This window comes from Ornithorhynchus anatinus, chromosome 8, assembly GCF_004115215.2.
Source record: "Ornithorhynchus anatinus isolate Pmale09 chromosome 8, mOrnAna1.pri.v4, whole genome shotgun sequence".
Taxonomy (NCBI): Eukaryota; Metazoa; Chordata; class Mammalia; order Monotremata; family Ornithorhynchidae; genus Ornithorhynchus; species Ornithorhynchus anatinus.
Genome location: NC_041735.1, coordinates 64228892 through 64246670, shown reverse-complemented (window position 1 = coordinate 64246670; position 17779 = coordinate 64228892). Strand labels below are relative to the sequence as shown.

General features: G+C 41.5%; 1 protein-coding gene across 3 annotated transcripts in view; it reads right to left on the bottom strand.

Moving 5' to 3' along the window:
• AGMO (alkylglycerol monooxygenase) overlaps positions 1 to 17779 on the bottom strand; it is a 342244-nt gene that overhangs the window by 139592 nt on the left and 184873 nt on the right. For 2 of the 3 annotated variants that reach the window (XM_029071245.2, XM_029071246.2), the window contains 5 exons: positions 9366 to 9432; positions 8015 to 8080; positions 7851 to 7930; positions 5286 to 5420; positions 2052 to 2168 (listed from right to left, as the gene is read on the bottom strand). In XM_029071245.2, the coding sequence (XP_028927078.1) occupies positions 2052 to 2168; positions 5286 to 5420; positions 7851 to 7930; positions 8015 to 8080; positions 9366 to 9432 (465 nt within the window). The remainder of the gene's footprint in view (positions 1 to 2051; positions 2169 to 5285; positions 5421 to 7850; positions 7931 to 8014; positions 8081 to 9365; positions 9433 to 17779) is intronic. The other variant, XM_029071247.2, reaches the window with a different exon arrangement.

Here is a 17779-nt window from a genome sequence, read left to right as displayed (position 1 = left end):
AGCCGTGTCCATGAAAACTTCCAAAAATGTTTATATAGAGATGTTCATTAAATGGAGGTAGAATCATAGAGTTAGAGAACTAAGGTTGACCTTGAAAGGTCATTCCAACCGGATCCTGGCTTCCAGGAAAGATGAATGACTTAAGTTGTCTAGAATTTGTGTTTTTTTTTATTCTTTTTTTTTTTTTAAATATCTCCCAGAACAGAGTTGTACTTCAGCCTCTTTTTCCACCAGAAATTCTTTCTAAGGCCATTTGAGCTTTATCCTACAGCAATATAAACCCACTTCCTCTTTTGTGGTTCTGTGTGCATTTTGAGAGCAACTGGTTAGCGTCATCCACATAAAAATCATTCAAATATCTGACAGCTATAAAGTGACCTCCTTAGCCTTCCTTCAGGAAAAAAAAGTAGAACCTTTGTCCCATCTCCTTAATCATTTTTGTTGCTCCTCTCACGATCTCTGCGATTTCTCCAACCCCTTCGTAAAATATGATAACTAATGGAATATACTCCAGTAACAGTTACAGTTGAAGGAACAAGAAATTAAAGTCACATGTAAATTGGAAAATTTTCCCTAGGTCACATGCAGCTTTCTATTCCTTGTTCCCAGCTGTTAACACTCAGATTATTATTATTATTATTATTTCATTATTATTGCATTTAAGCACTTACTCTGTGTCAAGCCCTCTTCTAAGCATTGGAGTAGACATAAATTAATCAGATTGAAGCAGTCCCTGTCCCACATGGGATTCACGGTCTCAGTAAGAGGGAGATCAGGTATTGAAACCCCATTTTACAGTTAAGGAAACTGAAGCACAGAAACGTGAAGGAACCTGCCTAAGGTCACATAGACAAGTGGCAGAACCAGGATTAGAACGCAGGTCCTTTGGAACCCAGGCCTGTGTCTTGTCCACCTGTCCCCACGTTTCAACATAATTTTTTCCTCTTAAATAGTGATTATTTTTTTACTGTACTCTACCAAGTGTTTAGTAGAGTGCTATACTGACAGTAAGCACTTAGTAAATATGATTAATTGATTATTTTTCCTTTATTTTCAAGTTTTATTATTTTCTTATCATTTGAGGAACCTCTACTAGATCCAGAGAGCTTTCCTTCTTCCCTCCCATCTCCCACACCGGATGAAGAGAGGACCTAGTTGGAGATGAAATTTCTGGATTCATATGTTGTCCACCTGAGAATTGTGAAATTTGCGCTTTGTAGACAGAGGCCAGATAGTCTGGCCAGAGGCCAACTGGCTCCTCGCCTTAGGCAGAGCACAATTTAGGGAGGTCTGAGAAGGGAAAGGCCCTCTGTTTCTGTAAACCAACATTCACAAATGATGGGAGCTGTAATCTCAAATCATTCCCACTTTTGAATCCTCCAAGATTTACTGGTTCAGCTAACCCCTGTATTCCAAGAATTTTTTTTTAACGTCTTTGTTAAGCGCTAACTATGTGACAGGCACTCTGTTAAGAGCTGGGGTAGAAAAGATTGGACACGGTCCATTTCCCACATGGGCCTCACAATGTTAATCCCCATTTTACAGACGAGGTCACTGTGGCACAGAACAGTTAAGTGACTTTCCCAAGGTCATAGAATAGACAAGTTATTGATTTGGGAGTAGAAACCAGGTCCTTCTAACTCTCAGGCTCATGCTTTATCCAACTAGGCCATTCTGCTTCTCTAAACATGAATGGAATATACAACCTAGAAGGAATATGTTCTTCATAATTGTCTTCTAAATCATCAGATTCATTCTGAAGTTTTTCCTAATTTCAAAACGTATAGCAAGCCTGACCAATGAAGGGCAATTCAAGTAAGAAGAGTACAAGTAATATTTTTTTAAAAATTCTAAAATATATTTTGTTACTATTTTGATAAGGGCCACTGATTCTTTGTAGCACATTCATAATAAAAGGGATATCACTTTTCTAAATACAGTGAAATAGACCTTCCACCACAAGTGCTTAGTATAGTTCTCCTCATAGAAGAATCACTCAATCACTGACTTGATTAATTCACACTCAAGCCTGTTCCAAGAGTATTACTCACGGCTTTTCCAGAAAAAGTCTCCTCATAGAATCCTAGCATGATGACAAAATGTATAATCGTGTAAAGCTGGAGAGAGCCTGATGCCGCGGCAGAGAACGGAACTTCTTTTCCGGTGACCTGCAATCAGAGGTAACCCTTCTGAAATATATTTGTCTTTCTCCTCTTTCCTTTCATTTCTTTTTTTTTTTTTTTTTGAGTGGTATTATTAGGTGCTTACTATATGTCAGGCACTCTTCTAAGCACTGGGGGAGATACCAAGTGAACAGGTTGGACACAGTCCATGTCCCACATGGGACTCCCAGTTTCATTCCCCATTTACAGATGAGGTAACAGAGACACAGAGGAGTGAAGTGACTTGCCCAGGGTAATGCAGCAGAGAGGTGGCAGAGCTGGGATTAGAACCCAGGACTTTATGGCTCCCAGGTCCATGATCAATCCATTATGGTATGCTGCTCCTCCTCTGTTAGATTGTAGCCCCCTTCGAGGCAGGGATCACATGGGGGGAAGCAGCGTGGCTCAATGGAAAGAGCCTGGCCTTCGGAGTCAGAGGTCATGGGTTCGACTCCCAGCTCTGCCACTTGTCAGCTGTATGACTGTGGGCAAGTCACTTAACTTCTCTGTGCCTCAGTTACCTCATCTGTAAAATGGGGATTAACCGTGAGCCTCACGTGGGACAAGCTGATGACCCTGTATCTACCCAGCGCTTAGAACAGTGCTCTGCACATAGGAAGCGCTTAACAAATACCAACATTATTATTATTCTTATGTATTAGAGAAGCAGCATGGCATACTGGGTAGAGTTTGGGCCTGGGAGTCAGAAGGTCATAGGTTTTAATCCCAGCTCTGCCACTTGTCTCCTGTGTGATGGTGGGTAAGTCACTTCACTTCTCTGGGCCTCAGTTACCTCAACTGTAAAGTGGTGATTAAGACTGTCAGCCCCATGTGGGACAAGGACTATGTCCAACCCAATTTGCTACTGTCCATCCCAGGACTTACTGCAGTGCCTGGCATATAGTTAACCACTTAACAAATACCACAATTATTATTATGTCCTAATTCTAGGCAATTTTTGCAAGTGCTTAATACAGTACTCTGCACAAAATAGATGCTATTGATGATAAGAATAGCTGTAGTTTTTTTTTTACTATGTACCAAGAATTGTACTAAGCACTGGGGTAGATACGAGATAATCAGGTCCCACATTAGAGGCTAAGTAAGATGGAGAACAAGTGAGGGAACAAGTGAGAACAAGCAAATGAGGGAACTGAGGCACAGAGAAGAAAATGATATGCCCAAGGTCACACAGAAGGCAAATGACAGAGGCAGGATTGGAACTTAGGTCCTCTGACTCCCTGGATCTTTCCACTGGGCCATGCTCTTTCCACTTAATGGATACTTTTGTGGTTCTGAACCTCTTAAGCACTTGATATTGACCGTACCTTCAGTCCCACGGAACCTATAACAATAATAGTAATGGTATTTGTTAAGCACTTATTATGTGCCAGGCACTGTACTAAGCACTGGGGTGGCTACAAGCTAATCGGGTTGAAAAAAGTCCCTGTCCCACAGAGGGCTCACAGTCATAATGCCCATTTTACAGATGAGGTAACTGAGGCACAAAGAAGTCAAATGACTTGCCCAAGACCACGCAGCAGACAAGTGGTGGAGTCTGAATTAGCACCCATGACCTTCCGACTCCAAGGCCCATGCTGAATCCACTATGCCATTATGTCAGTCGCTCACTTACTATATGCAGAGAACTGTACCAAACACTTGGAAGAGTAAAATATAACACTAAATAGGCACATTTTTCTCCTCACAATGAGCTTACACTCTAGAGGAGGAGACAGACTTTGATATGAATAAATAAACTATAGATATGTACCTAAGTGCTGTAAGGCTAGTGGGGGATGAAAACGCGGAGCAAGTCAGAGAGATGTAGAAAGGAGTGGGAGAAGATGAAAAGAGGCTTTAGTCACGGAAGGCCTCTTGGAGGAGATATAACTTCAATAAGGCTTTGAAGGCCAGGGAAGGTAATTGTGTGGTATGAGGAGGAAAGAGGGTGTTTCAGGATACGGGTGAGAAGGCGGTGGCAGTATAGATGAAATCGAGGTACAGTGAGAAAGTTAACATTAACAGAGTGTAGTATGTGGGATGGGTTATTATAGGAAAGCAGTGAGATGAGGTAAAAGGGGGAAAGATGATTAACTGCTTTAAAACCAATGATGAGGAGTTTCTGTTTGATATGGAGGTTGATGGGCAACCACTGGAGTTACTTGAGGAGTGGAGAGACATGGACTTTAATGTTCTATGTTTCTATAAATATGTATCTATAATGTTTTATAGAAAAATGTTATGTTTTTAGAATGTTGTTATATTATGTTTCCATAATGTTTTTATAGAAAAATGATCCAGACAACAGAGTCAAGTATGTTCTGGAGTGGGGAAAGACAGGAGGCTAGGAGGTCAGCAAGAAGACTAATGTAGTAATCAAGGCAGGATAGGATAAATGATTAGATTAACATCGTAGTTTGGTTGTACTTACGTTCAGATTTATGTACCTATCCTCCCCTCTGTCAATTCCTCTTTCTGTAATTTGTTTCAATGTCTGTCTCCCTTTCCATTCATTCATTCAAACGTATTTATTGAGCACTTACTGTGTACAGAACACTGGACTAAGATCTCTAGTCTGTGAGCTCCCTATAGGCAGGGATCATGTCAAACCAACCCTACTGAATTATGCTCTTCCAAGCACTTGGTTCAATGCTCTGCACATACTAAGTGCTGAATAAATACCTTTGATTCATATAGAAAAAGATCAAGGGTTAATTTCCAACTGTCAATTTCCCTCTTTATAACGTCCTAAAAGGTGGATTATGAACAAATCCTCGGAAAAACTGGATCAAAAATAGATGCTTCAGCTTTCATCATTTCTGGCCCAAGTCAACTTGAGATTTTTGAGGCTTAATGAGATCATTTCAGCAAAGCCTTCGGGTGTTTGGAGAGATTGAAAAAAATGTGAAAAGCTATTGGTCAATTAAGTAACAATTTAAAAGGGAAAAATCCTTAAGCTTGTCTTCCCATCTCCTCTTACCTCTACCTCTTCCACCAAGGCCCGGCGCTGCTAATTTTCTAATTTACGATGGTTCCTGTAAAATTTAATGTCGCTCCTGCAGAGTTGTTAGAGCCAAGTAAATAATGAGAAATGAAAACCCTCCCATAAATCCCATTTACCTCTGGGATTTCCTCAGGAAGGCCAAGCCTCGGCTTCCCAGGGCCCCATCCTGGCCCTTTGAATAGGACGGAGAACTTGTCGGTGAATCCAGGTGTGATCCAGAACGTAGTCCATATGTCCACCAAGTGATGAAACTGTGGAGAGTCAGAAAGAAGGTCTCCCTATTGTTTTCCTCAAGAAAATTCTCCATACAAAAGGTGGCACTTGGATTCTATTTTATCATTAGATTGGAATCTGGACAAAAGGTATCCTTCCTCTTTTTTCTTGACCCTGTTCGTAGCGGGGCCGAATAAGACCCATATTTAATTGCTGTCCATTTGAAACTGGGCATGAGGATTGGTAATGGTCCTAAAAAAATGTTTAAAAGAAAGGCAGAGACATTCTTCAATCCATCAATTGTACTTATTGAGCACTAGCTCTGTGAGACCCACTGCTCTGAGCTCTTAGGAGAGTATAGTATAATTCCAGCTCTGCCACTTGCCGGTTGTGTGACCTTGGGCAAGTTATTTAACATCTCTGTGTCGGTTTCCTCATCAGAGCATGGGCCTGGGAGCCAGAGGACTTGGGTTCTAAACAAAGCTCTGTGACTTGCTTGCTGTGTTTCATTGAGTAATTCATTGACTTCTCTGAGCCTCAGTGTCCTCGTCTGTAAAATGGAGATTAAATATTTGTTCACCCTTCCACTTAGACTGTGATCCCCATATGGGATAGGAATTGTGTCTGACCTGATGATCATTTATTTACCCCAGCTCTTGGTACAATGCTGGGCACATTGTAAGCCCTTACCAAATATCAGTACATTCCAAGCACTTAGTACAGTGTTCTGCATATAGTAAGCACTCAATAAGTACTATTGAATGAATGAATGAATCAGTATTGATAATAATAATAGCAATAATAATAATAATAATATTGCCATTATTTCCTGTAAAATGGGGAGCCATTGTCCCTCACCCTAAGACTGGGAGATACATAATAATAATAATAATGATGGTATTTGTTAAGCGCTATGTATCAAGCACTGTTCTAAGGGCTTGGGGGGAACAAGGTCATCAGGTTGTCCTGCGTGGGGCTCGCAATCTTAATACCCATTTTACAGATGAGAGAATTGAGGCACAGAGAAGTTATGATTTGCCCAAAGTCACACAGCTGACAAGTGGCAGAGCTGGGATTAATAATAATAATAATAATAATAATGTTGCTATTTGTTAAGCGCTTACTATGTGCAGAGCACTGTTCTAAGTGCTGGGGTAGACACAAGAGAATCAGGTTGTCCCACATGAGGCTCACAGTCTTAATCCCCATTTTACAGATGAGGTAACTGAGGTACAGAGAAGTGAAGTGACTTGCCCAAAGTCACACAGCTGACAAGTGGCAGAGCTGGGATTAGAACCCATAACCTTTGACTCCCAAGCCCGTGTGGAACAGGGACTGGGTCTGATCAGAATGCCCTACCTTGCACAGAGTAAGCACTTGTAGATCAATAAATCATATTTGAATGCTTACTGTGTGCAGGGCTCTGTAGCAAATGCTGGGGAGTGTATAATTCAGTGACATAATGGACTTTGGTAGACAATGACTGCCCACAATAAGCTTATAGTTTAGAGGGCAATGATCACAATTGTTGCTCTTATTATTGGGAACATAGAAGGAGCTTATATGCAGATATCTTCTGGGAGAGCTCATTCAATCATATTTATTCAGTGCTTACTGTGTGCAGAGCGCTCTACTAGGTGTTTAGGAAAGTACGATTCAACAATAAACAGACACATTCCCTGCCCAAATGAGCTTACACACAACCCGCAAGGGAGTAGAGCTGAAGTCCTTTAGGGACCTCAGATATGTTTGGAAAATGCCTTCACGGGTGATGGAATCTTGACCAGTCATCTCAAAAATTGGTCCTGCCTCTAGCCCTGTCCTCAAATTACCTCAGGGCCCATGAGGGCTTCATCCCATTTCAGAAATCGCGATTCCCTCCCCAAAGAGTAGCGCTCAGAGTTCACTCTAGATCGGTCAGTCGATCAATGACATTTATTGAGAGCACTGTATTAAGTGTTTGGGAGAGTACAGTATAACAGTATAACAGAGTTAGTAGACACCTTCCCTGTCCACAATTTGCTTACAATCCAGAGGAGCTAGTCCAGTGTTCTACACATCATAGGCACTTTCATTCCAGAAGGATTAAACTTGCAGTGAAATTGTAAAGCTCTAGTTTGTTTAAATGTCCATCTCCCCTGCTAAATTGTCAGCTCCTTGTGGCCAGGGATCGTGTCCATTTTCTCTATTGTACTCTCCCAAATGCTTACTTCAGTGATCTGCATAGAGTAGGCACTCAATAAGTACCATTAATTCATTGATACTGCTGACAGAGACTCCCCCAACCAACCCCAATCTTGTTTTCTTTTTTTCTAATGAAAATTAAGCTTTTGTTTCAGGGTAATGTTGTGAGCTACAAGGAAGTGTGCGGACTGGCACAAACTCTACAGTTTGGTGTAATGTTTTCCTACCTTTCTGTATTGTACTGGTCTCTGAGCTACATATTCGATGAGATTAGACAACTGTACCTGCACTTTGAATGGCTCGAATGTATTTATGGGATGTGTTAGGCCATAGAGAACTTTTTCCTTTTCAGCCTCAAATGTTCCTGAAGAAAAAGGGAAAGAGTCAAAGTAAAGAACTGACTAATTAGAGTGACATTGCTCTACCAACGGCTATTAATTTCACTTACCAAAAATTCTATCCCAGATAATAAGAGTGCCACCATAGTTTTTGTCAATGCAATAGCGATTTCTTCCTGAAACACAAAAAAAATTACATACATTTAAAAGTGTTAAAGGTCTCAAGAATGAAAGTGTGTTTTTTTTTAATTGTCTAATCAAGTCTCAGGTTTAAGTGTTCCCGGGGATGTTTTTAACTGCCAACTAAAGAAATACTGCTATTTGAAACATTAATTTTAACCAGTTATATATTTTTTAATTTTTTTTTTTCCTAGGGGAAGAGTATTGATTTACTTATGCATTTGGATCTGTGACCTTTGAACATTTGACATTCTCCCCAACCCTGCAGCACTAAATTGCATGTCTTTAGATTATATATAATAAATTATTCGTATTAACCTTTGTTTCTACCTCTAAACTGTAAGCTCATTATGGGCAGGGAATGTGTCTACTAATTCTGCCGTACTCTCCCAAGTACCTAGTACAGTGGTCTGCATATAGTAAGCTCACAATAAATGCCATTGATTGATTAATGGATTGATCTGGTTTAGATTTTTATATTTGATGTCATGGAAAAGAGTGAGCCCTTGTTATGGTGATTAAAACCTAGGGCATGATGGAAGGCAGAGGGCTGTTTGAGAGATAGCTCTTAGGTTTGCCAATGTACTCACATAGCATCTGGAAGGCTTTCTGAGCTTTGATCTCCTCGGCTGTAAAATGGCCAGAAAAGACCACTTCTAACTAATTCCCATTTTGGAATTCGAAGAAGGGGTCTAGAATCCATTGGAACAATAGGGAAGTTGGGCCCAAAGGATTGCTGAAAGATGGCAGTGAAATTAAAGCAAGAAGACCATAAAATATACCTGCTGTTAATAGAAGGAATTCAGTGAATACATTACAAATGAGGCTAGGGCCCTTCTTAAAACTAGCATTCGAGAAGCAATGTGGCATAGTGGAAAAAGCACGGGACCATGAGTCAGAGAACCTGAGTTCTAATCCTGACTCTGTCATGTGCTGACTGTGAGACCTTGGACTAATCACGTAACTTCTCTGTGCCTCTGTTTTCTCAACTGTAAAATGGGGATTCAGTACTTGTTCTCCTTCCTATTTAAACTGCGAGCCCCATGTGGGACAGGGACAGTGTCCGACCAGATAAGTTAGAATCTACCCCAGTGCTTAGAACAGTGCTTAACACAGAGTAAGTGCTTAACAAATACCATTATTATATATGGTATATATATATATATATATATATATATATATATATATATATACCTTATGTGAATGGAATGTAGCGAGTTTATAGGAAAGAGCCAGGGAGACTAAAAAGGAAATTCCATGAAAGTTTAAAGTTTTACTTGCCATGATGAACTCGGTGGTGACTGGGTGTATTCAGAATCAATTCCAAAGGTCCTAGATGGTCAATTAACTGCAGATAAATAAATAAAAAAGTGTCTTAGGAAGGAATTTTTCACAAAAAAATACACATTTAAGTATGACTTTTTGTGGGGCTTCAAATCTGGATTTATATAAGAAATATCTTCCACTGTACATAAGAATGGAATCCACCTAGCAGGAATCTGCATTTTCATTAGGTAGAAAAAGAATTATTAGTGCCCATTTAACAGCTATAATGTTCATATATCATTTCACAGAGATTGTTCATTATATCTACATCAATTGGATCTGTCTAGTCTGAGATAGTAATAACTCTAATCATAATGTGTCACTTGTCAAATTTTGCCATGGAGTAGTTTATTTCTTGTGACTAATTTAGGAAAGTTTTCATTCTTGTTTCTCTCTATATTCACCCTTGTTCACACCCTACCTCCTGCCAGTAACTCCCTCCCAATTCGTATTTGGCAGACCACTGCTCTCTGTCTTCCCAATCAATCAATTGATCATATTTCTTGATTTATTTACAATATGCATTAAGGGCTTGGTAAATATCAGGCACTATACAGAACTCTGGGAGTAGATACAAGATAATGATGTTGGACACAGTCTCTGTCCCATATGGAGCTTACAGTTTTAATTAACTACCTAATTTTAGTTAAGTAGATTGTTAGAGATGAGGTAACTGAGGCACAGAGAAGCGAAGTGACTGGCCCACAGTCACAGAGCAGACAAGTGGTGGAGCTGGGATTAAAACCTAGGTCTTGCTGACTCCCAGGCTGATATCTGATCAATAGTCATCCTGCTTCTCTGATTACTGTGTGCAGAGCACTGCACTAAGCTCTCTGTACAATATAACATATATGTGGTGGACATGTTTCCTGCCCCCATTGAGCTTACATTTGGGAGGGGAAAATAGACATTAACGTACATAAATTGTGAAAATGTACATAAGTGCTGTGGGGCAGAGGGATGAATAAGGGGACCAAATCCAAGTGTGTGGATGATAGAAGAAAGTGGGAAAAAACAAAATGAGGGTTTAGTTGGGGAAGGCCTCTTGGAGGAGATGGGCTTTCAGAAAGGCTTTGTAGGTGGGGAGAGTAATCATTTGTTGCTTTTGAAGTGGGAGGGTGTTCCAGGCCAGAATCAAGACACAGTCAAGGGGTAAGAAGCGAGATAGAGAAAAGCAAGTTACAGCGGCATTAGGGAAGTGAAATATGCATGGTGGGTTGTAGTAGTAAATCAGGAAGGTAAGGTAGGAAGGAGGCAGGGTTAGCGAGTGCTTTATAAAGCCTATGATAAGGATGCGGAGATGGATGGGGTAACACTGAAGGTTTTTGAAGAGTGGGGAAACTGGGAGTGAAGGTTTTGTGAAAAAACAAATGATCTGGGCAGGAGAGTGGGGGAAAAAAAAAATTAAGGGTTTTTTAGAGTGCTTACTATTTTCCAGGCACTGTACTAAGTGCTGGGGTAGATGCAAGCAAATTGAGTTGGGCACAGTCCCTTTCCCACATTGTGCTCGCAGTCGCACCTCATTTTATAGGTGAGGTTATTGAGGCCAAGAGAAGTGAAGTGACTGGCACAAGGTCACACAGCAGACCAGTGGCAGAGTCGAGATTAGAAACCATTGCATTTTGACTCCAGGCCCGGGCTCTATCCACTAAACCATGCTGTGAAGTAAGGACTGAAATGGGGAGAGACGGGAGGAAGGGAGGACAGCAAGGAGACTGGTACAGTAATCAAGGCAGGACAGGGTAAGTGTTTTGATTAATGTGACAGCAGTTTTGATGGAGAGGAAAAAGTGGATTTTAGCGATGTAGTGAAGGTGGAACCAACAGGATTTGGTGGGAGAATGAATATGTAGTTTGAATGAGAGAGATTTTTTTGAAGATAACACCGAGGTTATGGACCTGTGAGGCAGGCAAGATGGTGGTGTTGTCTACTTTGATGGGGAAAGTAATGGGAAGGACAGGGTTTAGGTGGGAATGTGAGGAGTTCTGTTTTGTACTTGTTAAATTTGAGGTGTTGATGGGACATCCAAGTAGAGATGTCCTTAAAGTAGGAAGAATTCTGCAGGGAAGAAGATCAGGGCTGGAGATGTAGACCTGGGAATCTAGTAGCTGAAGGCAGGGGAGTGAATAAGTTCTCTAAGGGTTTTGGCATAGATTGAGAATACAAGGGAACCCAGAACTGAGTGTTGAGGGACCCAAACTCTTCCGAAATCATATCTCCTCCTGGAGGCCTTTCTTGATTAAATTGTCTTCTCCCCCACCCTAATACTCAGGCTCAACTACCTCCTCAGCTTCTTGGGTCACCTAAACAATTCAGTGTCCTTTTTCAGAGCTCTCTGTTGCTTTCCCCTACCTGTAATACATTGTGGTATCTGTGACTCGCACTAGATTGGAAACCCTTTGGTGACAGAGATGGTATCTACTAAAATCTATTATACTCTCCCAAGTACTAAATACAGTGTACTCCACAAAATAAATATTCAATAAATGCCACAGTTTTAAAGGGCACTAAGTCACTCTTTCTGAGCCCCAGCCTTTTAGTAGGTCATTGCTTTAGTGAATTAAATAGTACAATCGATTGGCAAATATTATCAGTTCTTTTCTGCCAGGCCCATTTCAGGTGGGTCACTATGTCAGGGAGTTCCATGAGAGGGATTGGGAGTGTCTAGACTGTAAGCTCATTATGGGCAGGGAATGTACCTACCGACTGTGTTACGATGTACTCTCCTAAGCCCTTAGTACAGTGATCTGCACCCAGTAAGTGTTCAATAAATATGATTGATTGATTATCTGATTCACAAGTGTCACTTTGAGTTAAAAGAGTTCTGGGAGGGGCTCTGATTTTTGTCCACAAGAGAGGGAGGGCCCGGAGTCCCACTGGAGAAAAGTTGTAGACCTTATTGCTAAAGTGCACGCAACACAACAAAATGTGGTCATGTAGAACACTGGACGCGCACTTCGCGGAGTGTAACAATATCATAAGGATGGCAAGGGGACAACCGGATGATGGTCAGCCTATAACCCTCATGCTGTCTCCCCCCTGGCTTTATCCAGCCAATTATATGTGAAAGACACTTACTAAAACCTCAAGCTCTTTTTTCAATATAAACATCAATCTGGCATTTATTGAGCAGTTACTGTCAGCGCAGTGCAGAGTACTGTCCTAAGTGATTGGGAAAAGGAAAATACAGTAGAGTTGTCCTTTTTACAAGGAGCTTAAAGTCAAGAGGAGGCGACAGATATTAAATTACATTACCCCTATAGGAAATGGGAGAATATCAGTCTTCTCGCTGACCTCCCTGTCTCTTGTCTCTCCCCACTCCAGTCCAATATTCATTCTGCTGCTTGGATCATTTTTCCAAAAATTTCAGTCCATATTTCCCATTCCTGAAGAACCTCCAGCAGTTGCTCAGATTCTTTGGCTTCAAAAGGAAACTCCTTACCATCAGTTTTAAAGACTTGATCTGGTCTCCCTCTCCTACTTTACCTCACTAGTTTCCTGCTACAACCCAGTCCTCACATTTTGTTCGTCTATCCCTAGTCTAATTACTGTACCTTGATCTTACCTTTCTTGTGTTTTTTTCTGTTGTTGTTGTTATGGTATTTAAGTGCTTACTCTATGCCAGGCACCGTACTAAGCACTGGGGTAGTTATGAGATCGTCAGATTGGACACAGACCATATCCCACATGGGTCTAGCCATCTTAAACCCCATTTTACAGTTGAGGTAACTGAGGCATGGAGCAAGTTAAGTGACTTTCCCAAGGTTACATAGCAGAGAAGTGGCAGATCCGGGATTAGAACCCAGGTCCTTATGTCTCTCAGACCCATGCTCTTTCCACTAAGCCCCATTGCTTCTATCTTGCCAATGAGTCCTTGTCCATGTCTTCTCTCTGGCCTGTAACTCTCTCCTCCTTCATATTCAACAGATCACCACTTGCCCCACCTTCAAAATCACACATCCTTCCTTTCCTCAGCCCCCATTTCCACTTACCACCTAAATCTACTGCCCTGCCTAAACATTTGGATTTTCACCCTTTACCTACTCCACCCTCTGCCCCATGGCACTTAAGTACATATCTGTGGTTTATTTTAATATCTGCTTCCCCCTCTAGGCTCAGGAAACATGTTGACAAACTCAGTATTATTGCACTCTTCCAAGCCCTAGGCATAGTGTTCTGCCCACAAGGAGAGTTCAATAAATACCATCAACTGACCGATTATAAGGCTGCATACATAAGTACTGTGGACTGGGTGAATATAAGTGCTTAAGCGGTTCAGATAAAATTCTGGGCCTACTTCAGGATCATAAACAAGAGGACGTGGTGATCATCCTATATTTTGAGATGTGAGCTAAGGAAAAATGTTGTGTATCTAAGTCACAACCTGAGGCAGATAGCCGACATCTATTGGTTCATTCAATTGTATTTATTGAGCATTTCACTGTGGGTGGAACACTGTACTAAGCACTTGGAAGAGTACAGTACAACAATAAACAGACATATTCTCTGCCCACAATGACATTACAGTCTCAAGTGGAGGGATAATATAAATGACAGATATGTACATAATTGCTGAGGGGAAGAATATCTATCTCAGGAGTTGGAAGATAAACACTTGTGGAGGAGGAGGGGTAGGCAGTAATAATATGAAAGGATTCTTTATAGCCTCTGGACTCGTTGGAAATGTAAAATCTTAAGCTGCAGACCTTGGTGTACAGGCAGAGATCCAGATGGGAAAGGAGAGAATCATTTCATCCTTGTTTGTCTGTCCAGGCCCAACATGTGTTATAAAAACAAACAACAAAAGGGGGAAAACAATCCCACTCATCAACACCAGAAGTCTGCGGTCCAGATGCAATTGTGACGTTAAGACTGGGGTCTGGGGGGGGAGGGAGGGGGAGGAGGAAGCAGGTTGTTTACAGGCCCAGTTAGACCCAGGCAGCAACACTGGGTTCACATTCATTGTCTTAACGATGTTCCTTTTAATAATGATAATTAATAATTAGTAATTTTTAACGTTCTCATCTCTTTTAACTCCACAAATTAAATAGGTAGCAAGCTGTCATCAGTGTCAGTGGTGTGAATGGAAAGAATCCTGTCTGTATTTAGACAATAGCCAACCTGAGATCCCCCCGACCCCCACCTCCAACCTCCTATCTCTCCCAGCTCCAGTCCGTACTTCATTCTGCGCCAGGGTCATTCTTCTATAAAATGTTCAGTCTGTTTCCCCACTCCTCCAGAATCTGCAGTGGTTGCCCATCCACCTCCGCATCAAAGAGAAACTTCTTACTATCAGCTTTAAAACAATCAATCACTTTGCCACCTCCTAACTCACCTCCTCGATTTCCTACTACAATCCAAGCTGCACACTTTGCAACTTTATTGGAAACTTTCTCACTGGACCTAGATCTTGTCTATCTCACTGCCGACATTCTGCTTCTGGCCTGGGGTCCCCTCCCTTTTCATATCTGACAGACGATTGCACTCCCCATCTTCAAAGCCTTATCGAATGCACAATTCCTCCAAGATGCTTTCCCCAACTAGGCCTACATAACCCCTTCTCCCACTCTCTTCTGTGTTTTGTTTTGCACTTGAATTTGTACACTTTTCCCCCAGCTCCAAAAAGCACATGGACATGTCTGGAATTTGTTCGCATTAATGTACGTCTCCTCCTCTAGACTTTAAGCTTGTTCTGGTCAGGGAACATGGCTTCAAACTCTGCAATATTGTATGCTCCCAAGTGCTTACTACAGTACTCTGCATACATTAAGCACTAAATAAATGTGATTGATCATGTCCAATTATAAGCAGCTTCTCAGCAGAAGCATGAAGATTATGTGAGATGTGAGCATTCGATTATTTTAACTGGAGGAAAATCAATCAGTCAATGCTATTGATCGAGCACTTCCTCTCTACAGAGCTCTGTACTAAGCGGCTAGGGGAATACAACAAAGCAGACATGATCCCAGGTCTCCCAGAACCTACAGTCATTTGCTCATTCATTCATTCATTCATTCAATCAATCATGTTTATTGAGCACTTACTGAGTGTGAATCACTGTACTAAGCACTTGAAAGAGTACTACATAGTGGGAGAAGTTTAATCTACTCTCTCACTTGGAAATATGATTTCTTCACTCTTCAAAACTCATAGCATGGAACCCCTTTATCATTAATATTTACATTGTTCCTGGGAAAATAAGTCCAGGCCCTGTGAATATCTGGGTATTTGGAATGAATCAGTTGAATCCTCAATTAACAATACATTGCTTGCTTGTTTCTTGAGCAGTAATTCCTTGATCACATAGTACGGAGGGTCTCCCCACCTTCCCCCCCAGGGCTTAGAGCAAGGAAAAGTAAATAAGCCTTCTTGGATTTGCAAATAGTAATTATTTCTCCATGGTTTGAGTCTTCCATCAATAATGACTTTGATTTGAAATTTGAAGGATACAAATTTGAACAATAGAATACAGAGACAAGAATCTGTAGCTGCCTGTAAATATGGTCTCTTTAGCCCCCTAGCTGGATCTTGCTGGGAATATGATGGTTGCGTCCATATGGGTGGAAATTTAACCCTACTAATATGACTTTGGAATGGCTCCCAACATGCCCCTTTAGGAAGATAAGGCAATTGTCACTAAGAAAGCTCCATATTGGGAAGCTGTCCTTGAGAGAGCATGAGGCTGGCTTCGATGGCTTCTGAAGAATCATCAAGTAAAATGAGTTTTGGGGTGGTCCCAGTATGCTTCATTGCATGCTCCATCTTGGATTTGTGCGATCGGAACCAGTGCCACTGTGTTCTCTGCTCTGCAGTCCTGAAGGGGGCTTGTCGGGTGCAGGTTTAAGAACTGATTCTACCGCCAAGATTGTAGCCACTACATCATTTCAGCTACATCTGTTTCCATGATGCTTTGGGAGGGGGTAAAGAAAGCTGTGTTTCTGTTGGCCTTGGAGGCCCAGAACACTGAGTGTAAACTCAGCCTCTGGAGATTGGCCAGAAAGGAAAAGGGTGGGCGGTGGGGGGAGTTTTAACCCCTCCAAGCCTAAGGCAGTCTGCCCAACACACGGATTTGAGAGACCAGTCCTTATGTTTGTAAAGTGTTTTCTGATAAAAATGCCCTAGGAATGGTTTTGGGTCATGGATACAGTTTCACAGAAGCTCTTTCCAGGAGAAGATGGCTAAGAATCGTATTTCCTAGTTACCTTTTTCGTCTCCACACATAAAATGGCTTTCAATAAAGCGTAGTGAATCCAATTCTGTGTCTATGTCAGAGCAAACCAGAACACCAGTGGGAACATATGGTACATGGTGACAACTGAGTTGGCACAAACAATGCAGATTCAAGCTGGGAAGGAGTGAGGAAAGGGAGGACATCCAAAACTGCTTGTTTATGGCCAGTGGTTTATATAGAGTTCTGATTTAGAGGTATCATTTCAGCTCTTCAGAACTGCTTTGGTGTTTCTACTGTTATCCTCAAGACAACTTTCAGGCCTAATCGTTCAGTGGTATCGATGGATCATAAAGTACTTGGAAAAGCACAACAGAAGTGTGACATTTGTCCTCTGTCTTCCAGCTCTGTCTTTACAGTCTCATGGGAGCAAAAGTATACATGTAGTTCTCTTAATTTTATTTCTTTATCTACCGTTATAGATTGTAAATTTTTTGTGGGCAGGAATCAAGTTTACCACCTCTATTGCACTCTCACGGGTGCTTAGTACAGCACTCGGCAAACCATAATCACACAAGAAATTTTGGAAGAAAACGCTATTGATGATAAAACACGAACGCTCCATGAAGGAGGGCCTCAAAAGGTTTTTCGATGCTGGGCAGAAATAACTTGCATTGCCTTAAATTCCCTCGAGACTGAATGCTAGTTCTAGGCAAGGAATGTGACTACCAACTTCATTGTGTTTTCTCTCCAAGCGCTTAGTACAGTGCTCAGTACACAGAAAAGCACTCTAGAAATACCATGTGTAAGTAAAGAAGCAGCATGACTAAGTGGATAGAGCACGGGCCTAACATTCAGAAGGACCTGGATTCTAATCCCGGCTCTGCCACATCTCTGCTGTGTGACCCTGGGCAAGTCACTTCACTTCTCTGTGCTTCAGTTACCTCATCTGGAAAATAGGGATTAAGACAGTGAGCCCCATGTGGGACAACCTGATTACCTTGTATCTACCCCAGTGCTTAGAAGAGTGCCTGGCACATAGTAAGCACTTAACAAATATCATCATCATTATTATTATATTCTTATATTATATTGGGTTGGACTCACTCTCTGTCTCACATAGGGCTCACTGTCTTAATCCCCATTTTACAGATGAGGTAATTGAGGCCCAAGCTAGTGATGTGACTTGCCCAAGGCCATG